This window comes from Saccoglossus kowalevskii, chromosome 13 (genome assembly GCF_978046115.1).
Source record: "Saccoglossus kowalevskii chromosome 13, keSacKowa6.1, whole genome shotgun sequence".
NCBI classification, from domain to species: Eukaryota; Metazoa; Hemichordata; class Enteropneusta; family Harrimaniidae; genus Saccoglossus; species Saccoglossus kowalevskii.
Window position 1 is genome coordinate 20847885 of NC_140653.1, and position 24743 is coordinate 20872627.

A 24743-nucleotide genomic window follows, 5' to 3' on the forward strand; every position below is an offset into this window, starting at 1 on the left:
TAATTTTCGATAAATGATTGTCTTTGTCGTTGCGGGCGACACCTCAGCAGGTTACTAAACTACTGCAGTATGTGAATCGAGTCTTTATCCCCAGCTTTGTGTTTTCATGTGACAATCAATGCTAAAGATATATTCTTCTGGCCCTGAAATAGTTGCAAGTAAGTGTATGAATAATTTTGTAATAGAACAGTTTAGCACGCTTGTCTGCGGTTCAGTGTTCCTGCTGAAAGAGTACCGAGTACAGTGTAGTACTGTGTAACACAGAGGGACTGTGTGTGTACTTTGCTTGTAAGTTGTTGTTTCTTACGGTACTTGTTGAAAGCAGCAGCACCACCTTTGACGTAACTGTACGATAAACCGTGGTGTTAAGCACCCGTACACTACGACTCACTCGTCGAAAGTTCTTTGTTGTTAAGTACCGGTAAGTGTGAATGCATTAGTTGTTTTTGTCAAGTCTCTTTTGTTGATTGAAAACGGGATTAAAATATCCCCAGCATGTGTGTGTAATTATGGACATCACTTTTCAAACTTGAGCGTCTTGTATAGTTGTTGTAAACTGTTTTATTTTCGTGAGAGTCAATTTGTTAAAGTCAAGAAAGATTAAAAAAACCGCACACACGCAAAGAGTACACAAATTATGAGGTTCGTGCAGGTTTAGAATAAACAGTTTTAAACTAACGATGGTCTATTTGAGCATCAGCTAATTTTCGAAAACATTTCCTCTTTATTTGCTTTATATTCATGAAAAATTATGGTAAAAGTATTCTTATTGTGAAATATTCTCCCATTATTTTAACCTAAGTTGTTCAAATGTAAAAAGTAGAAAAAGTCAAAAATCCTGTGATTTTTTTTTTCTGTGACTTTTTTTACTGTATTTTCGAGGAAGGCGTGACATTGCACTTTTTAACGTTATCCGATATTATCGTCTAAAAATGTCTAAGTTAGACAGGTCTGTCTGGGCAACTATTGCAACTGTTCGTTTTTCTCCGATATTATCGATAATATCGTCTAACAATGTCTAAAAAAGTCTAAAAATGTCTAAGTTAGACAGGTCTGTCTGCGCAACTATTGGGACAGTTCGTTTTCTCCGATATTATCGATAATATCGTCTAAAAATGTCTAAGTTAGACATCTCTGCCAGAATTTCATTAGATTTTATTAGACGATAATTATCCGATAATGATTTATATGACATTGTCGCGCCTTCATGGTATTTTCATTAATTTTTCTATAAATCTTTGATAATTTTCGGGTAAACGGATATATTTCAGATTTGTTAATTTTGTGGGGATATCTTCAATTATCTAATTTTGATGATTATTTTTGTAATTTTTGGTGAAAAGTGATATTTTTGAATTCTTGTTAAAAACAGCAAGTCTACATATTGTTCATTTTCTAATGATATCTTCTGTTCTTTAATTGCAATGTGCATTGGTAACAGCAGAGCTATCTCAGCCGACAGGCTGCTTGTTATGTAAATTTATAAAATATTTACATTGAAAGACCCTCGCTGTACTTCATTCCAAAGAATACATACATTAGCTATAGAAGCCAGTTGGTAATGCCCATTACCCACGAGTCTTTGCTGGTTTCCTCAATCATTGGCCAATTTACCTTTGAGCATCCATTAAGGTGTTGTGATTAGTCATATTGTTCTCAATCATCATTTGAAATTGATAAAACTAAAAATATTTTATTTGAAAAACATTCATGCCTTGATGAAATTCACAGTATATTTTAAGAAGTTGTCTTTGTGATTTATTTGTGATTTATTTACCGGTGAGTGTGCCTTTGGTTAAGGTATGCATGTAGTTGACCAGGTGAAAGGTCAAAGCCTGTGTTATGTCACATGTACATGTATTACCAGAATTCTAATAAATGTCTAAATTATTAAAACAATGTCACCTGATGAGATTACCCGGTAGTTCTTGGCAAATTTAGGGATTGCACCAAGTTGCACCACATTTGAATTTGCATGCAAGTACCAATGAAGCTGCCAAGCAGAGGAGAAATACCGAATGTTCTTCTTTAGAAAAGGACAGTTTCTCTGTCTGGAAGAATGTATCTATTCTTGTAGTTTTAGAAGTGGGTTGTTTATTGTTTGCCTGAGAATTTATAATGTACAAGTGCACATTTTTAAGGTAAATTTAAGGGTTCTGGACGTGGCTGTCTAAATTCAATAAAATGTGTCTAGAGATGGGTGTGGTTTCAGTTCTGGTTGCGGTGCTTCCCTACACATTTTATGGATTTGAACCCTTAAGGTAAAAAAAAAAAACCCAATGACTGACCACGCCAACTAGTAAACAAACTTTACATTCTAATCCCCGGCTGTATATCTCAATAGGGAAAGAAAAGGAAAACTTGGGGAAAGAAATTTTCCCAGACTCCATTGCTGATTTAAGACAGATATAACATGACAAAATTGTATTTTCATGTAAACCTCCTACAACAACAATTTATTTGTTTTTTAGAAACCCCTCAGCCTCTATCTCAGTTTTAAAATTATATGTGTGGAATACAAATACATTTTCTATAATTTCTTTGTTAATTCAGAACCAAATAAACATAATTTCCCATTCACTCCCAAACATATTTTTTTTTTAAATATTGAAAACAATGATGTTTATAACTTTTATAAAAAGTGACCAAAGTCTATTTAGGCATACAAGGCGTGAAGGTTACTGTGAATCATGACTATAGTGTACCCATCCTGAAATTGTCTGTAATCTATCCTCTATTAATTATATAATACTTAACACATATCCACCATTTGTACGGTGTCCTTAGATGTACATCATGCATTGTTCTTTTATGTGTTGTTTCTGCATAATCTTCTGTGGTAGAGTTTCCTCGTTATTTATTGTACTGATCACCGACTCGTATGCTATGTTTATATGCATGATGGGTTTTATTTGTGAACATGTTCATACGAACGTGCAGGTGTGTTCTACAGCACTAAAAAATTATTAGTTCCAGAAATGCATGTACTTGTCAAAACTTATAAAATGAACTATTCAATTTATTGACGTCTATCGCAGATAATAAGTTTTAACAGATACGGTTACAAAAATATGTTGATCAGAATCTAACGCACAAACCACGTCATTTGTACATTGTTAGGGTATTGTCGTTTATTTAATATATTAAGCATTGGAACACCCAGTAACTGTTTCAAAGGCTAGATTTATAGGCAACTCGTGACCATTTTGAGAACCACACCCATGTTGGAGTTAACTGTAAGCTAATTTTGTACCAGTTTTTGTATTTTAGAAGTCTTAACTTAAAGTTCAGTGAACTGCGAAGTGTCTGAGTAAGAACATCTATTCACATTTTCAGTGTGTGATGTAATTTGGCTTTGATTTGTAATTTGTAGAACGGTAGACTACGTAAAATGATGATGTTGTATTGTATATTGGATACAGGCTAATTACGCTGCATGGGTGAAGTAGCAGTGAATTGTTTGCTATTGTTGTCGACATGTAGTATGTGTAAAGTTTTTTTTTTAAATTACTGCCATTAATTGAGTGGTTATTGAAATGGGGTGTAGTGAAATTAACATCAGTCTGTATGTTGATAGCAGGTTTACTGCTCAACTGTACCATTGCATAGTAAGAGTAAATTATGTTGGATTGTACATCTGCACTAGCCAAGGCTTGATAAAAAACATTTCTTTTTTTTTTGAGGTTTGGGTTGACGGTCCGGATGAAGTATTTAAACTACACGGTGAAGCAAGGAAACAAATGTAAATGGTATTATTATACATCTTGTATTGAAACAATTTTTGCCATACAAGCCCTATCTGCATTTATTTCAAAACATATTTGCACTTGTTTCAACGTTTTCACTTATGTGGGGTGAACTACGTCACCAATATTTAACACGTTCCTGGCACTGACATTATATTCAAACTTTTTCCTTTGTTTACATTGAACGCAGAAACTATGTTGCGCATGATTGTAAGAGAATCCCATCACTGAACGCAAACACTGTCACAGCAAAAAACAAATTTTTTGCTCTATTAGTACAAACGATGTACTAGTATATTAATATCATGAGAATACCGTGGAAAGTATGCAAAATCCAGAGGATTAAAAAAACACCTTTCTGTCAGATTTTTGTATTATCTGTAAATTTTGGTTGTTTTGTATGAAATTTATTTTTGCTGATTTTTGATGAAATGTAAACTATTAGGAAATAGGAATTATCATTGAATTTTATTTCGCAGTAAAAGTAGCGAAGATAAATTCTAAGTGAAATTAAAGTACTTTACTGTACCAGAGTTGCGTCATTGTAAAACCTAATATGCAGTTAGCCTTTAGAATTATCGTAAGAGAATTAAATGATGGGAGTTTAACCCTGGGTACCAGTTCAGGGTTATTTATTGTGGAATGCCATTTTTGAGAAAAATATTCATGTGTCTGCTCATCGTATATTCCGTTAAAAATGTGTCCACAACAGCTTTTTTGACAGAATTTTTGAGAACATGAAAAATTAATTTAATTTTCATGAAAAATTGAATTAAAAGATCAATTAATGGCAATTTGAAACTAAAAATTGAAAATGTGCTCAACAACCAGAAAACATATTTTTAATTTTTCTCCTGGGCCTTATGTGGGTATTTCTGCACTACCAATGACCACTAAATATTTCCTACTAGTTAGTTGGTTAATAACTACGACCAGTAAATAATTTTAGATAATATTGTAATTTTATCAGAACTAAAATGAAAATGTTGTAATTCACTGAAACGTGAGTATTTTTACAAAGTTAGTTATTGAATGGGTTGTGAAAAGGTACATCAGTCTGTCAGGTTGACATACCTCATAGCCGTATCAATGTACTGATTCAACTTGTTGTTGCCCCTCTCCAATTAAAAATTATTCTTTGAGGCACCTCACTGAGGTTGCCTTGAATGTTGAACTGCACTTTAGAGAGTAAGCAGGTTTGTGAACTCTTGATGAATAGTGTACGTCAATAAAATTGAATACCCCTATTATAGAATGGTACAACCCCTGTAGTTGTGGGCCCATCACTGAGTGTCAAACCCCACAGAATTTGAATCGGCTTTCAACGGCATTGTCTAGTGGTGTTACTCGTGAACACAGCCACTTTAGGGTGTTTATTTGCATTCAGTCCATCCCTGGCTGTCGTCATCCACAGCAGTTTTTGGCATGTATCGCGGTAAAGGGAAAACAAGCGCTGCACCAGAATTGTTAGCTATCTACGTGAGTTGAGTCTCTTACATTTATTTGGATAGTGTGATGTTTGAAGTATGACATTTATGGTTTTTATTGTGTTATTGCTTTAATTAATTGTTCAACAGGTGGTTGGTATATGTAATATATTGTATCTTTTTCCACCCAATGGCAACCATGGTGTGTACTTTAGCGTGTTATTATTGCATTGCCGATTTATGTACTAACAGTATTTTGTTCATGTACATGACTTTTTTGCTTATCAATCAAGTCTGTAATATTCACTATTAATATTAAAAATGTTTATGTGAATTTTGTTCCGTTTTTTATCTAGCACATCAATTCCACAAAGATATAATAGAAATAGAGCATAGAATAATTACAATAAAACTACAAAATAGTGTGAGCAATTTGACAGTGATATTTCTAGATCTGTTCAACATTAATCGTTTAAGTGTCATCTTCTCACCTTTCACAAAATCAAACTAGTATAATGTTTTTCATATTTTTTTTTCAAAACTTGAATCAAGACATGTAACCAGTAGATAAATATGTATATTTGGTCCAAAATTATCAAAAAAATTATTGAAAATAAAATAAAAAATGGCAAAATGATGCACTGAAACAGTAAAGTGGAAAAATGCAGTGCTCAAAGAGTTGAAGGTTTTGCCAAAAAACCTGACTACCGTTAATCTTAATAGATCAGAGAAAAAGTTTGCATAACAAATTTGAAGTTTAAACAAATAATACATACAAGTCTATTCCATGAAATTCACGATTTCCATGATTGATACTCAAAGATTTGAATATTCGTGTCAACGAAATTTCCTTCCAATCACCATGAACTGACTGCCATTGTTTCTCTCTGTCAAACAATAAAACTGTAACTAAAAATTCATGTGTTACCACAAAATTTGCAAATATTTTTCTCTCATGAAATTAATTATGTTGTACTGTATTCATTGAAAGTTTAATTATTAAATTCTTTTAAAAAACTAATGTAATTTTTCTTATCCAAATTTTGGACTAATCTTAGACGTTGTATTTATTAGTGTTCGTGTTTGTTATGTATTTAATATGGGACTTTTTTGGCCTGAAATAAAGGATTAATAATAATAATAATAATAATAATAATAATAATAATTAATAATTCACTGGTTGTAATTTTGCTATTTTCTCTGATAGGTAAAATTTGCTTAATTAAATCTATGTGAACATGTAATATAACAATAAACTCATTGTTTTCTTGCAAAGTTAGTGAACCTAAATCCCAGTAAAAATTGCTCTAAACATCCAAATAATAAAATTAAATGCCAGAGAAGATGGTTTTACAGTATAGGAATGTATTGTGGATCTAGAAAATTTATTTATAGATAGTGAGATGGATAAATTGCTTTCGTTAAAACTACCCTCCCTATAGTTTTCTTGTTTGTTCAAAATTGTAATATTAGCACATCTTAAACTCATCCATCTTTCCCTGTACACAGGTCATCACATAAAATCATGTCTGAGTCAACATTTATTATCATTTAGAATTGGAAATAAAGGAGTTCTTTGAGCTCAGATCATCACCCTCAAGGGTGTACAAGTTCTATGATGTTTCATCAAAGCATCTCCAATCTTGTTTACCAAGCAGATGCTCTAATGTCATTCAGGCGTAGACTTCAGTGAGTGTAATTTGACCCCGATGGAACCCTGATACGATAAATAACATTTAAAAGCTAAGTGGAGCGTAGTTTCATCAAATGACATTGCTGTCTTTTGTTAATTGCCATCGAGTCGGTAGAAAGATGCAAGGTATTTTAGTAATGTCATGGATACCATGGCTTGTTTTGCTAAATTAACCGTTTAAGTTGGTGAAAGCTATACTCAATTTACGTCAATATTGACTGTTTGGTGTATGTGGAGCGTTGTTGAATATGAAAACTTTTGAACGTCCAAACTTGTAGGTTCAAATGTCTTGTCTTTCAAACTGTATTTCTATAGCTTTAAAAACATGGTCTTTTTAGTCATACCAGAGTCCATACTTTGTTTGCTTTTCAGCTACTCCAGTGTGCAGTGTTTGATTTGAAGGTGTAATATAACCGATGTTGAAGTACCACTTTTAAGGTTTTGATTACCATGGAGCAGAATGAACTGCTGTGAAAGTTGAAAAACTTGTATACTCATAACCTCGCATGACCTTCTGTACCGTACTTATTACATATTCGTACAGCCAGTTAAAAAAGAATGTAAACTGCTATTATTTCGTGAGAGACAACATTTTGGAAGTCGTGAAATTTGAGTGCCATGAAAAATTCACTGATCGAGGTTGTGTAGAGGGGAGATTCAAAGTGATCACATTTCGTGAAATGTAGTTCCTGCAGGCTATCAAATTATCAAAGCACAATCACTTCTGGCAGTAAACAATTCACATGGAAGCGTACATCTACAACCATAAGTAAATTCATTTAGTTATCAGAATTATTTAAGCACCATAATTGTTTCCACCAAAATGTTCGTGCAAGATTTTGAACATTTTTATGTATTTTTCTATTATTTCTTTTTAAATTTTGGATCAAATGAATATGATTTTTTACAGACTACACACCTTAATCAAAATTTTGTGAAAAAAATAGCCACAATTTCCCCTTTTAAAAGCAAAATCAAAATTATTCAAAAAAAATGCAGAGAATTACGCAATGATTTCCTTTTGGGAAAGGTAACAAAACTGGACTAATATATGTTGATAGGGTTAAACAGGGATCGTTGACTTGCTTGCGTCTCAAAAAATGCTTTCTTAATAAGTACCACTAACTTTATAGGGATTATAGTTCAGTTGCAGGATTATATACTTGACCTTTTGACCTCCGTCACTACACATATCTGGGCAATGTCTATTTGATGTTGAACTTAATTTTTAAAAGCGGCCAATTGTGGTTTCAACTTTGAAAAAACATCTATTGAATTGCTTTTCTGTTTTCTATTCATAGCACCTCTCTTAATAAGATTTTTTAATAAAAAACGTTCTGTTATTAAAATTTAACAATAGAGAGTTTTAATGGTAGTATCATTGATTGTTCCGTAAGTGAAAGGGATGAAAATTTCACTGAGCTGTGAGGTCTTGAATAAATCAGTGCACTTCAAATTTCCTTCTGTCGGTATAACGTATTAATTTAACACATTATTAAGTTCCCGTAGTGAGGCTATAACCTGCAATGTACAGCTTAGCATTATCATGGTGTCCTAGTATGTCCATGGTTTTATTGTTCAATGGGTGAAGGCTGATGTCATTTGTCACTCCGTCCTTCCATTAGAGTGACATATGAAAACCATTCATACACAGTGGCACCCTTTTATTGAAGACATCAATCGATGTATGTTTGTCAGGTAATTTACAAGAATTCTCACCAATATCAAGAATGAAAAAAATAAATCCACCCCTTATACAAATATATATACCATTGTGTCAGTTTTTGAGGTCAGTTTCATTGTATGTATAGTTTGAATGCTGGGTATTTTATTCTAGGACTCGTCTTATTCAATTTGTTTACAATGAGTATACATTTTCATCGTCTTTAGTATATGGTCTTATTTATCACTTAGCGTAAAGTAAACATGTCAATGACGTTAAAGAAGCATCTCTGTGGTTCTCATTTACAATGCAGTATAGAACAGGCACTATTCAAACTTTATAATCCAACGCAACATGTGTTGCTGGGCATGCATTCATTTGGTTTATTCCCACTAAACCTCTCCACTAATGTAGGTCAGAGATTAATTTAGTTCCACCTCACTATGTCTCTCACTATGAATGTAGAAGAAGTAATTTTACGATTATTATTGTAATTCCAGGACAAATATGTTAACAAATTTGAAAGAATATACCTGTGTACATTTGCTGCCACATGGTTCATTAAAAAACACAATTACCAGTAGGTTTTGACTTTAAAGGGTGTGAGGTTATCCTGTATATGTAAAAATGCAGGTAACATTCAAACTTTTGCCTAGAATCTATGTGATGTTCCCACCACCAAATGACACTCCACTACTGCCTAGAATCTATGTGATGTTCCCATCACCAAATGACACTCCACTACTGCCTAGAATCTATGTGGTGTTCCTCTCATCAAATGACACTCCACTAATGCCTAGAATCTATGTGGTGTTCCCATCACCAAATGACACTCCACTAATGCCTAGAATCTATGTGATGTTCCTCTCACCAAATGACACTCCACTACTGCCTAGAATCTATGTGATGTTCCCCTCACCAAATGACACTTCACTACTGCCTAGAATCTATGTGATGTTCCTCTCACCAAATGACACTCCACTACTGCCTAGAATCTATGTGGTGTTCCCCTCACCAAATGACACTTCACTGCTGCCTAGAATCTATGTGATGTTCCCCTCACCAAATGACACTCCACTACTGCCTAGAATCTATGTGATGTTCCTCTCACCAAATGACACTCCACTACTGCCTAGAATCTATGTGATGTTCCATTCACCAAATGACACTCCACTACTGCCTAGAATCTATGTGATGTTCCCATCATCAAATGACACTCCACTACTGCCTAGAATCTATGTGATGTTCCCATCACCAAATGACACTCCACTACTGCCTAGAATCTATGTGATGTTCCCATCACCAAATGACACTCCACTACTGCCTAGAATCTATGTGGTGTTCCCCTCACCAAATGACACTTCACTACTGCCTAGAATCTATGTGATGTTCCCCTCACCAAATGACACTCCACTACTGCCTAGAATCTATGTGGTGTTCCTCTCACCAAATGACACTTCACTACTGCCTAGAATCTATGTGATGTTCCTCTCACCAAATGACACTCCACTACTGCCTAGAATCTATGTGGTGTTCCTCTCACCAAATGACACTTCACTACTGCCTAGAATCTATGTGATGTTCCTCTCACCAAATGACACTCCACTAATGCCTAGAATCTATGTGGTGTTCGGCATCACCAAATGACACTCCACTACTGCCTAGAATCTATGTGGTGTTCCTCTCACCAAATGACACTTCACTACTGCCTAGAATCTAAGTGATGTTCCTATCACCAAATGACACTCCACTACTGCCTAGAATCTATGTGATGTTCCTCTCACCAAATGACACTCCACTAATGCCTAGAATCTATGTGGTGTTCCCATCACCAAATGACACTCCACTACTGCCTAGAATCTATATGATGTTCCCTTCACCAAATGACACTCCACTACTGCCTAGAATCTATATGATGTTCCTTTCACCAAATGACACTCCACTACTGCCTAGAATCTATGTGGTGTTCCCCTCACCAAATGACACTCCACTACTGCCTAGAATCTATATGATGTTCCCATCACCAAATGACACTCCACTACTGCCTAGAATCTATATGATGTTCCCTTCACCAAATGACACTCCACTACTGCCTAGAATCTATATGATGTTCCCATCACCAAATGACACTCCACTACTGCCTAGAATCTATATGATGTTCCCTTCACCAAATGACACTCCACTACTGCCTAGAATCTATATGATGTTCCCATCACCAAATGACACTCCACTACTGCCTAGAATCTATGTGGTGTTCCCCTCACCAAATGACGCTCCACTACTGCCTAGAATCTATGTGATGTTCTTGTCACCAAATGACATTCCACTATTGCCTAGAATCTATGTGATGTTCCTCTCACCAAATGACACTCCACTACTGCCTTGAATCTATGTGGTGTTCCTCTCACCAAATGACACTCCAGCACTGCCTAGAATCTAAGCAGCGACATTTGCATAAATCTAAATGGGTAATAAAATAATACTAGCATCGTTTCTAGCCATAGTTGAAGTGACATATAATCCTGGTAATAATATGAAATTTCATCTTGACTTTTATGAAACACAAAATCTTAAAAATTAATTTAACAGCTATTCACACTGTTTTCCCTGTTTTGCAATTGCATGCACGTATGATTGTGTTTCTAAGTAATGGATGACTTGAGGTTAGTATGTCTATGATCTCTTTAATCTGTCAGCTCAGCTGACCTTTTTAGTGGCACCTCATGGCCTCTTTTCACACAGTTCAGTCAACTCATACATGTACAAGTACTACATTGTATAATGCTGTAAAAATAATTTATTTCTTTCGGATCTACTGACTAATCCACGCTAATTACGTTCAGTGGTCTTTATAATACTACTTCATCTCCGTTAGTTATTTCAAAACTATTTTGGATTTGTTCTCATGTGGTTTTTCTTAATGTGCATGATATGTTCAGCACCACAAACATGTCCTATGAATTTGTATCTTGAAGCTTCTAAAATTCCCTTGATGTTGATCATTACCTTTTCATTTTGGCTGTCTGTGGAGCTTTCAGCAGTCACTGTTAATTAATATGCTACACAATGCACTACTGTAAAACCATCAATTTTCACTGACATTTAATTTCACTATTTTGATGTTTTGAGCATATTCACTTTATTTTAATTTCAAGAATTTGTCAAGGAAACAATGAGTTTTATTGTTATTATACATGTTCACATAGATTTAATTTAGCAGATTTTAATTATCAGTGAAAGTAGCGAAATTAAAACCCAGTGAATAATTAATGCGTTTACAGTTTATGATTGAATACATGCCAGAGGCTTACAGGTCAGCGAAAGTGAAAATTTATGTTGCACAAGAAAAAAGTAATGAATATTTAGAAAAAGTTATTTTTGAAAAGACATTTGCATTGGTAATGTATAATAGTGAAGATTTAGTTATAAAAATAAGTATACAGTTTGCATACATTGACCTCTGCACTGCATTAGTATACGATTTACGATCATCTTGAAATAACCTCGCAGTGTAGAATGCACCAGTAATGGCTCTGGATTTATTAGATATTTAATTACATGTTCTGTGAAACATTAAATTTCATCACTAGAAATTTTCATGAACAAATCCGGCTATACAGCCAGTATCACCGTACCATAAAGTTAGGATCGTTAAATGTTCATGAAAATTTCCAGGCTCCTGAAATCTGTGATATTTGTCACTTGTGAAACTGAAATGGTTAAATTTTTAGGAGATGACATTTCACAATGGAACATCAAATGTTGTCATTGAATACGTAAACTGTGCACAATTAAGGCTTAGAGATTTGCTTTCAACTCTTTGAATATATATTTTATCATATTTAATAAATTAAAGCTGCAAAATGAAATCATTTTTCACAAATTTTGGATAGCAAATGTAGACAATGAGAAATTATGTCCATTTGGTTCAAAAATTAACAAAAAAATGGTAGAAAAATATATAAAAATGTGCAAAGTGACGCACCAAAATTGTGGCGGGAAAAACTCTAGTGTTAACTACCGGTAGGTTCTATTGTACAGTAAAGTATGAGTGTTGCAGCTGGTTTAAAGTTAGTTTAGTTTGCTTTTAAAACCACCATGTACATATACATACCTAAATAATTCTCATACTGTAAAATATTTTTTTTTAGCTGGAATTAATTTTCGTTGAAAAGGCATTTTGGGTGTTTTGTATGGAATTTATTTTCACTGATTTTTGATGAGTTGAATTTGAAATATAGGAAAAAAAGTATATTCGCTGGATTTTATTTTCATGGAATCATTCCTTCAGCAAAAACAGCGAAAATAAATTCCAAGCGAAAATAAAGTATTCTACAGTATTAGAACTTATTTAAACAAATACTGCAAAGAATAAATTAAAATTTTATATGCTTGTCACTTTAAAAATTGCAAGTTTTTATGAAAGGCAAATGCAGTGAAAGCCAGCTTGGGAGTTACCGTAGTAACACTGAGCGTACACACCTTTTTGTTATACATGTATCTTGTATTAATTTAGACATAATGTACACTGAGTAGAGCGGCCGTTTTGTCGAATAATTTAAGCATTCGTGTTGAATGGACGCATTTAACCATGCAACATATGGCACTATTAAGAGCATCAGTCAATGTCATATCACAGTACACTAGCTTTAACAGCCTTTGTTACCTTGACGACTCATTTGACAGAAAATATAAATGTAACGGGTATCTTATTTTCTCAGCATAATGATCAGGAAAGACAATTTTTGATACAAATGTTTGCAGTTATTCTTTTAAGACAGTGTTGGAGATTAAATTGGAAAGTGTTTGCTAAATTTCAATGACTGACAGGCATAGGCTGTCGAAATATGTCAAGTTTTAATTTTCATTTTAGCAAATTTTTGTTTATTTTCATTACTCTAAAATTTTCGCTTAAAGTTATTTGCTCTATTTTCACTGAAGGGATGATTTAGTGAAAAACAAAAGCTAGCAAACATATTTTACATTCAACTCATCGAAAAACAGTGAAACTAAATTCCATGCAAAACACCCATTAAGTCTTTTCAGTGAAAATTAATTCCGGCTAAAATAAAGTATTTTACAGTATCAGATTACTGTAAAATGACTAATTTTCAATGGGTTTAAATTCACGGTATTATCATTTAGATAATGTGTTCTATGCTCAATTTTACATATTCACTGGGTTTTAATTTAGCACATTTTCCAGTCAGCGAAATAAGCAAAATTATAACTCAGTGAATAATTAATCCTTTTACAGTAATATATGGCTGCCTAAATTCATTCAATATAAGTGCATAGAGCAACACATGTTTTAGACCTTTTCCCCAGGTATTTAGTTTAATTCAAGCCCAATTTAATTTTATTTGTTAGCTATCTACATGTACTTTTGGGGAAAGTTGAAAAATTCATTTTATGCAAATAAATCTCAATTATTTTTTTATATGCAAATTAGCTATGGTCATTCTACTTAAAATACTAAAAATATACAATAAAATAATTCCAATTGTAAACACCAAATTTGTTTTAATATACACTTATGGTATTAGGAGCTGCAATATCAGAGGTTGTTTTTTTTTTTTAATTGAATTTAATAATAAAATTATAGTGAAATTTAGTGCCTGTTGGCTTTCAAATTATTGCAAATTGGAAGAACTGATATAAAAGGTAGTTGTTTGGTTGGTGAAACTCAAAAGGACCACATATGGAGTTAATGACAAAGTAGAATAAATTATATTGTGTATAAATCGATATCTCGTACAGTATGTTATTTTTGTTCTGGTAATCCTCATTTGGTAGCATGCTGTTGGTTTTATTGTGCCTTGTTTTGTGGTTTATGCCGGTACAAAAATGAGATTATTTTGATACAACCAGAGTGGCGGGGAAATGTCAACCTAGGACAATCTCAGCTGCTGTCATGTTCTCATTTTGCCACCTCAATTTAATACTGGCTACCCTATTCTGAATGGAATAATCTAGTTCATGTTGAAAATAATATTGATCATACTAATTTTTTTTTTTCAATGGGGGTTGGAGGGGCAGATTATATATATATTTATACGAATCATGTGTAAAAACGTTTATACTATTTTAGTGTTTTAGTAGCATTATTATACTGGATGAAAACTGTGTATCAGTTAATACAGTGTAAAAAAAATACTAACATGTTGTGTTTCATGTATATGTGCTAAAAAAAAAAAGAAATCCGTTCAAATTTAAAATACTTACTGGTATGTTTATATATCAATTATATGTGGGAAATAAATCATTTTTTGGGTCCGTAAATAATCAAGCACAATTGGCTATTTATAGTTTAATATATGCACCAGCTAGGTCAAGGAAATTTTATTTTTAACTGTTTTTTGTCACATCTGCTGTCACTGTTTGTATGTTATAATGATTCTTCCTCCATGATTTATGATTTATTTATTTAAGGTTTGTTGAATCCATTTCACAACCAGGCCTCACTATTAGAAACAAATTATGAGCTGTGCTTTTTGGTTTTTAAACCCTTTGAAATCCTTTTTTCACCACTTAATAATAAACCTACCGTATATATATATTTTTTTTCATTTTGGGGGGAAATTCAAGTTAAAATCAAGCATGTATAGAGTAAAGATATGCAATGAATATTCCAATTTGAAGTCATGTGACTTGTGAGATGCATGATCACAAAACTGCAATGCAAACATAAGTCAACTTAGTGTTCGTCCAGGGCTGTTTATTCTTGTGTCCTTTCATATTTGCAGTGAATGCATTATATGTGATTTGCTTTTTAAATAGATTCATAATCTCCTTCGATTTCAAACCTTTCCGAGTGTTCATTGAGTTCTGTAATATCATTCATTGGTCAGAAAGACTTGTTATGCAGAATAAGATTTTCGTCACATATCAGTCACTTTACATTGATATCTGAGTTGCACACCCTTATCATAGAAGTCCTTGATAAAACAGGCAACTCGTCAGTAAATTGTTAGTGATTTTTTCTTAAAAATTGTTCAATTTCTTGTCCAAATTTTTACATCATCCATATAAATTACCAGTACCGATACTTTAATATATAACAACATATCATTAAATCATCTGTTTATTTCTCAATATGCAGTACTCATGACCTGATGAAATTCAAATACTGCCGTTGTTGTAATTAATAGTGTATAGAAATATGAGTCAGGTATATAAGAATTATAAACAAAATGTTTCCTCAGTCGAAAAGTTCCACGGAAATAAAACAGTTTTGACTGATATTCGTATTTAAGACACAGTCTCTGCAATAATGAATACTGACATTTATCAAAATGTTGGTCACTGTAAAATACTTTATTTTGGCTGGAATTAATTTTCGCTGAAAAGACTATTTGGGTGTTTTGTGTGGAATTTATTTTCACTGATTTTTTATGAGTTGAATGTAAAATGTAGGAAAAAATGCATATTCACTGGATTTTATTTTCACTGAATCATTCCTTCAGTGAAAATAGCGAAAATAAATTCCAAGCGAAAATAAAGTATTCTACAGTAAATAGAATCAAACAACTCATTAACATATTTACAATTCACTATTGATATGTTAATGATATCGGTAATAAATATTAATAGAGTATTTTGATAATTGTACAGCAGCATGATCTGTCTGTATTGCCGTGTGCATCTGTATGCATGTGTTTCACTCACTCAGTGATTTCAGCATACAATGCCTGTTACTAAGATACTCAAGTGGTTGAATTTACAGGCAAGAATTCTGAATTTCTCTGCATTTTCATGTGTTATGGAGGATTTTTTGCAAATCTCGGAGATATGCCATGTTTGAAGCATTGTAATGCATGGAGATGGATGTCGTATAGAGATTATCAGTGATGTATTTAAATACTTTTATTTTGCTTTTTTTTTTTGCAGGGTGTTTCTAGTGGTGAGGAGATAACCATGAATTCGCTATTAGGGCCGTTACCGCTGATGCCTGGAGAGCCGACAACAGCGCTTAAGCCGAACATCTATGAATTCACGGAAGAATCACATCGTGTGAGTGCATTTAGGGAATTACAGCAGATGAGAGAACGCCAGCTGTTTACTGATGTCATATTACGTGTTGATAATGTGGAGTTTTATTGCCATAGAAACGTATTGGCAGCCACTAGTAGTTACTTTATGTCAATGTTCTCATCAGATCTTAAGGAAAAGACAGAAAACCATATCACTATTCAGGATATTAAATCCGAAAGCATGAATCTGATTTTAGGATACGCTTACACCTCAAAGGTGGTGATTACAGAACAAAATGTACAGTCGTTGCTGGAAGCCGCCAACCTCTTTCAGATTATCCCAGTACGTGATGCATGTGCTGAATTCCTCGAAAAGCAGCTCGATATGCACAACTGTTTGGGGATTCATCACTTTGCTGATCGTTACTCATGTCAAGAATTGTGTGAGAAAGCCTGGCATTTTTCTTTGGAGAATTTCCCCGAAGTATGTGGACATAGCGAAATACAACTTCTACAAAAAGATGAGATTTTGGAATATTTGTCATGTGATGAGTTACATATTGAGAAAGAGGACAGCGTGTTTGAAACTATGATTCGTTGGGTACAGTATGATCCTAAAAACAGACTGAAACATTTGCCAGAGCTTTTAGAACAGTTACGAATCAATTTACTCTCATCACGCTATCTCCTTGAAGTAATTCTACGCAATGAATATGTTACAACATCTGAAGTATTTGATAAGTTCATGGCAGTTACGAAAAAATACCGTTCTAAAAAAACAAATTTGATAACGCCACCCAGGATGCGAGCTCGTCTGCAGAGTAACATTGTGATTGTTGGCGGTGTTGGCATCGGCAATAGTAAAGTAATGGAAGTGTACTCCTACGAACCAGCGCAGCAGACATGGTCACTGCTAACAAAACTACCGAAACATAGCGACAGCGTGTACAGTGTGACTTCCCTTGGTAATGATATTTACGTCACTGGTTTGCAGGGTAAGGTATCAATGTACAGCATAAAGCGTAACAAGTGGTTTGAATCAGCGCCAATGAACCAGCCAAGACATCGTCATGCATCAACATCATTGGATGGTTATGTTTATGTTGTCGGCGGTTACGATGGAGCCTCTAGACTCAGTAGTACTGAAAGATTTGACCCCAAAAACAATAATTGGGAACAGGTAAAATAATATTCATATTTTATAAGGGAATGATTTGTGAAAAAATGCCAATACATCAATTTTCAAGTTGAATTTAATGTTTAATGTAATATAATCGCCATCGTCTTTAATGGGGAGCATGCTATGTATGAAAAACAACGAAAAATAAAATCAATTGATAACATACCAGTTTTCTGAAGACCCTGTATCTGGCCCCAAATGTTCAAATTTTTATTTTTAATAGCTAAAATACTGATTTAAAAATAATTAAATCACTATTTCTTAGCTCAAAAATAAATCATGTTACTGATGCATTAAAAAACAATTGATTTGAGTAGTCAATCTGCTGAGTCGAGTGGGTACAAAATCAAGAGCTCAAAGAGAAATAATTAATGAATTATATAATAACAGAGAACTGACATACCATAAACTCTCAGGTGCATTTACAGACCTCTGATTACACAGAGTAGTTGTAACATGTATGTGATCAAAGGTTAAAACTAAAATATTAAGGATAATATTCATCTACTTGCTACAATTAATTTATGAGTGAATGTGACAAAACTGATTAGCGTTTCCATTTCCCATTTCTTCATTATAAAAGCAGGTACTACCTACCAGCTGAAGTGTGGTGTTGTCAGCTTTCATTATTTCAATCAATATCAATCTTACTGGGTACTGTTAGCTTTCAAACTGAGTCATTCTGTGTGTCTCCTCCACTAATATCTCACCAGCCAATCATTGTATTTCCAATGACATTTGGTAAATACTAGCAAACATTTCATAAACATTAGCTTTTTGTTGGAATCTGCGCATATATATTGCTTAATTTGCATAATAATTCACAAACTTTTTTTTTCTGGATACATCTTAAAATCTGTTCATAAGATCTTGATGAAATTTCATGATTTCATGAAATATGTACAAAATTAATGAGATAATTTGCATAATAATTAGAGACTTTCCACTACATACAATATGTACCATTATGTTAAATGTATTGTATAAAAGTGAGTTTATTTGCAAATGGTTTTGATGTCAGTCTCTCAGTATTTGTGAACAGTCTAACATAAATTTATAAACTTGAATACGCACTTCATCCTTCTAAAATTGTTTGCCTCCAATACCACCAAATCTGTATTTGATGAGTTATCCATACATTAAATTTATGTATATATCAATGAAATTGCTACTGTGTTCGTGGATTGAAGACTGGAAAGATAAATTATTAATGTACATTTTGAGATCTGATTAGGTCCATTGTCACAGGGTCAGTGTCCTAAATTGTCATGATAGGATGATGGTCACGCAGCCTTTTTAAGTACCTAGTCCCATATTTGGAATATAATTTTTGTACAATTTTCACTTATACTTGGAAGAGACAAAAATATATAAAAAAAACATTCTATGTGATGGGTTGTTCTAATCTGTTGTAATATTTTTTTTTGATTAGGTGAAATCATTACTGGAAGCTGTGAGTTCACCAGGGATTGTTACATGTGATGGGAAAATCTATGTTCTAGGAGGGGTGACGTCAAATGATATAGCGACTGATAAAGTCCAGTGCTATGACCCAAAGACCGATAACTGGACACTGGTCGCTCCCATGCCGCATTGTCTCGCATGTATATCAGTGGAAGTATTACGGGGATGTATCTACGTTGTCGGTTGTGTTTCGAAGATTGTCCACTGCTACAACCCGGAGACTGACAGTTGGAGACAAGTAGAATGTATGAATTCACAACGGGCCAGCTGTGCCGCTACCGTGTGTAACGGTAAACTGTATGTCACAGGTGGTGAGAGCCAACCCAATTCTCCGGTAGATACTATGGAGTGTTACGACCCTGTGACAAACGTTTGGACAGTATTACCTACTCTGCCATACTCTGTCAAACTACAAGGATGCGTGACTGTTAGCAAAAAAACAACGTCACTTGAATCAAGTGTTGCTACATTGCTCTTGCCTCATTGATGACGGTTGGTGAATATCAAGATCAGTGATGAGAAGGGGGGGTACATGATATCACAATTTCTTTTTCACGGAAACTACAAAGTATCACAACAATCCTTTCACAGTAATTTTAGCATACACCACAGTAGAGCAGGGATGTGTTCACTAAAGAATACATTCGTGTACGCTTAAAGCATTTTTATACTGACTGATCAGTTCTTCATGGAAGTTGCAGAGGATTAGCACAATGCTATGAAGTGACTTGCTGCGATTGGCTGAATAGTTGAAAAAATGTTTTTGTGAATGTTTTTCTTAGTGATCACACCCCTGGTTCAATAACAAATTTTATAGTGACAGAGGATGCTTCAATCAACAAATTAACACCAGTAAACCTCTAATTGATTAAATCTGATAGTTTTATTTGATATTAACATACAATGTAACCTTTATAGATAGCAGAATTAGTTAAAGGGGCATTTTTTGGCTAATTTTCAGCTTTATTTATTTTATGTAATACTGAACAAAAATGACCAATTTTGTACCCAAAGAAATGTACATGAGTTGCCATGTCATGTCACATATTAAATGGCGTATGGCGTTTATCAAGGATTTATAAAATTGTTTTATGCAAGAGTTTATATGCCATAAAGATCACACACAAATTAAATGAGTCATATGAATTGCGACATAATCATCAAATCGAAAGAATAACCTACAATTATAGCATTCCTAATCAGGCTGTTTTTGAGAATCGTCTAATGTGTGCTTTTTACATTGGATATATTCTCATTCATTTTTGCAAGCAATGACGAGAAGCAATTTAAAGTTGATTTTAAAATTTGTTTACTTTATCATTGATTAGTAGATTTTAAAAAGTTTTAAAAGACTTTTTGTGAAATAAATAAGAAACCATTTCACTAAAGTTGAAAGTATTGAAACAGGGAGCCACACAACAACCATTTACAAGTATTCTTTCACAAGCATAATCCACTACGCCTCCACTGTGAAATTATTGATTAAGTGAATTGACGAGTCACCCCTGCGCTTATCTGAATACGAGACATATAATCCATTACATTGTTCTGACAATCATCATTGCCTATTTACATTTTCCGTTTAAAGGTTATAAACGACAAGCTAGGATATTTGGTAGCAGATACAAACCTCACTGGTGAAAATTAGCATATTTGGCGGAAAATAATAACCGAGCATAGCGATATATGTCTCTGTATAACCATTATTTATTGTAACAATAGGTACTATATTACCAAATTTAAATTCGAGGGCTAGGAATTTGGTGACATAAGTTACTTATTTTAAGGTGTTTGAATTATTACTATGTGTTAAGTTTAGTATTTCTCATCAAATGAAGGAATAGTCAGTACACTGAAAAATTATATGATAATCATATATAAACACTCATTTTATCTGTATTGCTTCAAAATCTTTGTTATTTCGGATTTATAGATCATAGGTTTACTTAAACATTCTACTTAAAACAAATTCTAATCCCGAATAAATAGTTTAGAAAACAATGGAAATGGCTGAAAACATGAGAACAAAAATTTTCATGTTGACATTAAGTTTTAAATTAATAATTTCATTCCAGACACATCATAACACTAATCAAGCTGGAGATATTGTAGAAATATAAAAACATAATTTATTTAAAAAATTTGTTTTGAGTCACAGTTTATTGAAAGGGGATGCTAACAGCATGATACTTCCTGATAAATGAGCTCTACAAATGCATGGAAATATCTTTAACTGCTTTTCTATATCACCTTTTCTTTCTATTCAACTTTAAATATATATTGTCACCATTTTGATTTTCGAGCAAGGAATTGTGGGTAAAATGTGACATCACAATTAAATGATTTCATCCATGAAATAAAATACTTAAAATAAAATACTAAGTAAGTTCACATAATTTTCTGTGTGAATATTACTTGTGTGTAATATTATATTATATAGTGCAAATTGAAATGTTGCAAAGATAAAACAAGTGAAGATATATTGCCAAAAAGCTAAAATAATTAAAAATGATTCTATATAACCTGTATAAGCTACTGTCATTGGTAAATTGTATAAAATATATGAACAATTGAGCATTTGATAGAACAATGCAAATAGAATGTTCTCACTTCTGCTGCCATGACAACCATTTTATATTTGTGATTAGCATCGGTATGCTACAATGTTCTAAACTTTCAACCAATTTGAAGTTCAAGCTTAGAAGTTATTGATGACATCATTTCCATCATGATAGTTATTCACAACAGATGCTATATTTTCATACTTTACCCATAATCCTTTGCTTCAGAATCAAGATGGTGGACTGCATAATACTGATGAAAAATTTAATATCTAGAGAATGAAAGGTGATATTAAAACTGTAAATTCTATTATCTGCATTTGTGGAGCCCTTTTATCTTGGAGTCCTATGTTTTTAGCCTAGAGTTGCACTTTGAATTAGTATCAACAAATATATTTTTGTGACTTGATTTGAGAATGTTTGTGAAAATGATATTTAGCAAAAATTGCTGACGCATTGCCTAAATGACCACTACTCATAATTTTAATCTTCACAAAATGAAGCGATTTACTGTGTTCTGTTACTTTTGTTTTCTCGCATCCAGGACTATGCATGTTTTGTTACTTTTACTGTTCTATAGATACATTACTGTGCAATAAAGTAGTTTGCTTTTATATTTTCTTTTTTTTTTGTGACTTCTCAGGTCAAAGATTATTTTTTAATGTTTTTCATTCTGTTGTGTGTTTTCAGTACAACTCGTTTAAATGTACATTTTTTTTTTGTTTAAAATGGCACATTGATGTTGGCTTTTAATAAATTTGTATGAAATTCAAAAACCGATTGTTTTTATTAATTTGTGAAAAAGGATGTGGTTACATATCATGTGTATGCACATTTGTGTCTGTTTCACTAATCCTTTGGTGTTCAAACAGTTAAACATTTGTGCAACATGCTTTTATTTTCTATTTCTCTTTGAATAAATCATTTCCACACTGATTTATATATACCGATATATCAAACAGAGAGCAAACTCAAGATATATCATTATAAGCCGTGGTGGCAGGTTGGAAATTAATATACCGATATCAGGGATTTTTTTAAACAAGGGAACAGGGGTGCAGCGCCCTCATGCCATGGCCATGCGCCCCCTACCCTGGGGACCAGATCAAGAAAATTAAAACCATCAATCTAAAATAATTTTCCATTCTAGTCATGTCTGCTATCTCTGAATTATGCAGTTCTTCCAGGGATTATTTTTTTAAACAAGGGAACAGGGGCGCTGCGCCCCCTTACTCTGGGGAGCAGATCCTCTGGCAACCATAAAATTCTGATTGACCAGTGATCACATGTGACCACAGTTTTCAACTGTGACCTGTCTGATAGTAATTTTGACCCCAAGGAAGCCATAGAATGCTCCATTTTAACTTAGAATTATCCACACCCTGTTAGGGAGAAACCCATCTCCCCCACTCGGTGGTGCCAATGAATTCCAGTGCTCCCTCTGGCAGTTTTTTTCTAGAGGCCTAAAGTGATTGGGAAAAAAAGGAACATCTTCATGGAATCCAAACTCAAATTGAAAGTGGAATCCATCGCCAGCATCTTTCACATCTGAGCTTTCAGGATATACAAGTCACACTAATTGGGTCCTGTATTTTAAAGGAATTCAATTTTCAATGTACTAATAATGCAGTGTAGTATTTGTCATTGAAGATTTGTTATCAAAATTTAGTGGAAGTTTATTTTGGATGATTTAAATCAATAGGCAATAAATTGATACTGGAAGCGTTCTGCAGAACCATATTACCGGGACAGTCCCACTGCCATGTCTATGTTATGCAGCAATGTCTCCTGGTGACGTCACCAGTGTTATATGCAAATGAGAGCCTCGTTGTGAAATGTATGCCTGGTAGTAGATAGCAACTTTGAAAATCATTGTTTTATTAAAATTTATTTTGTACTCAGATATATAAACTGTGATAATATTTACATTCCAATAATTGATCATTCGGGTAGCAGGCGTTTAACAGGCACTTTAAAGACCCTTGTCTTCTGCACAACTTGATATTGACATTGCATTTTAGATTCACTGATGTATTTTGTAATTATCCAGACAAACAATTTTTAATAACAAAACAATATCATTGTACTCATTGAAAAGCAATATGTCAATTCTGTGTTGCAGCAAATAAGCCATCTGTTGTTGTTGTTGTGCGAAGCATGGTTGGAATTCAAATTATTCATCCCTGGATTGTGCTGTTTCATTTTTTTCATGTTTTAAAACTAATATTCAAATATCATTATCCTATTTGCAATAGCATTTATTGTATACTGGGTCATTGAAATATGGAGATACACCTGTTATTTACCTTTGTGTGTGAACTACTAATAGAGAAAATATGGTAATTGCCTTGTCTATACAAATTACAATCATCAAGGACGACCTCTATACTCGGGAGGGGGGGGGGGGTAAGTTATTCCAACTCACAATACAACACACAAGTCTTCGGGGGCGAGTAAAACATTTCCAAATACTGCCTATAGAGGGGGTGATACCAGAGCCATTTCAGTTATGCAAATATCTACCCCAGACCATTCGTCCCGGTGTTATCGTTATCTCGTGTGGCGATAGCGATAACACCGGGACGAATGGTCTGGGGTAGCAAATATCCAAAGTGTGTCAAAATTCCATATTCTTGAACTATGAACCAATATAAAGATATTAGTGTGTGTCTCACCATAATACCCATTGTGAAAATATTGGTTAGAAATGCGGTAGTAGCAGCTGCTTTGCATTGGTTGCTATGGCGACGACATTTGATATGATTTTTGCGTGATGTCGGGAGCAATTTTAGTGCTTTTCATTTGTCTTAGATTATTTTTAAAATCAAGGTTTTAAAAATAAGTACATGTGTAAATATGAAACAATTCTTTATCATTGTGTCCTATGACGACTATCAAAATAATATTTGACCCAATTGTTTTCAAAATACTGAGAAATAACCCATTGACCTAATAAATACTAAATATTGAAAGGCCATTGTCACATTTTTTTTTTAAATTGTGTAGTAAATTATTAGGTTATTATTATAGTTAAAT

At 33.5% G+C, this 24743-nt stretch overlaps 1 protein-coding gene across 5 annotated transcripts; it reads left to right on the forward strand.

The window, feature by feature from the left end:
- The first annotated feature begins 27 nt into the window (after positions 1-27).
- Positions 28-22483, forward strand: LOC100377360 (kelch-like protein 24). Of its 5 annotated transcripts, none has more exons than XM_085507047.1 (4): positions 28-158; positions 3684-3749; positions 16420-17682; positions 19115-22483. In XM_085507047.1, exons 2-4 carry the CDS (start codon positions 3747-3749, stop codon positions 19631-19633), a joined length of 1785 nt encoding a protein of 594 aa, XP_085363173.1. In that variant the 5' UTR covers positions 28-158; positions 3684-3746; the 3' UTR covers positions 19634-22483. The 5 variants fall into 5 exon arrangements, with proteins under 5 accessions (XP_085363173.1, XP_085363176.1, XP_085363175.1 ...); XM_085507050.1 differs by having other exon boundaries at positions 3684-3742; XM_085507049.1 differs by lacking the exon at positions 3684-3749 and having other exon boundaries at positions 28-421.
- Positions 22484-24743: the final 2260 nt, after the last annotated feature.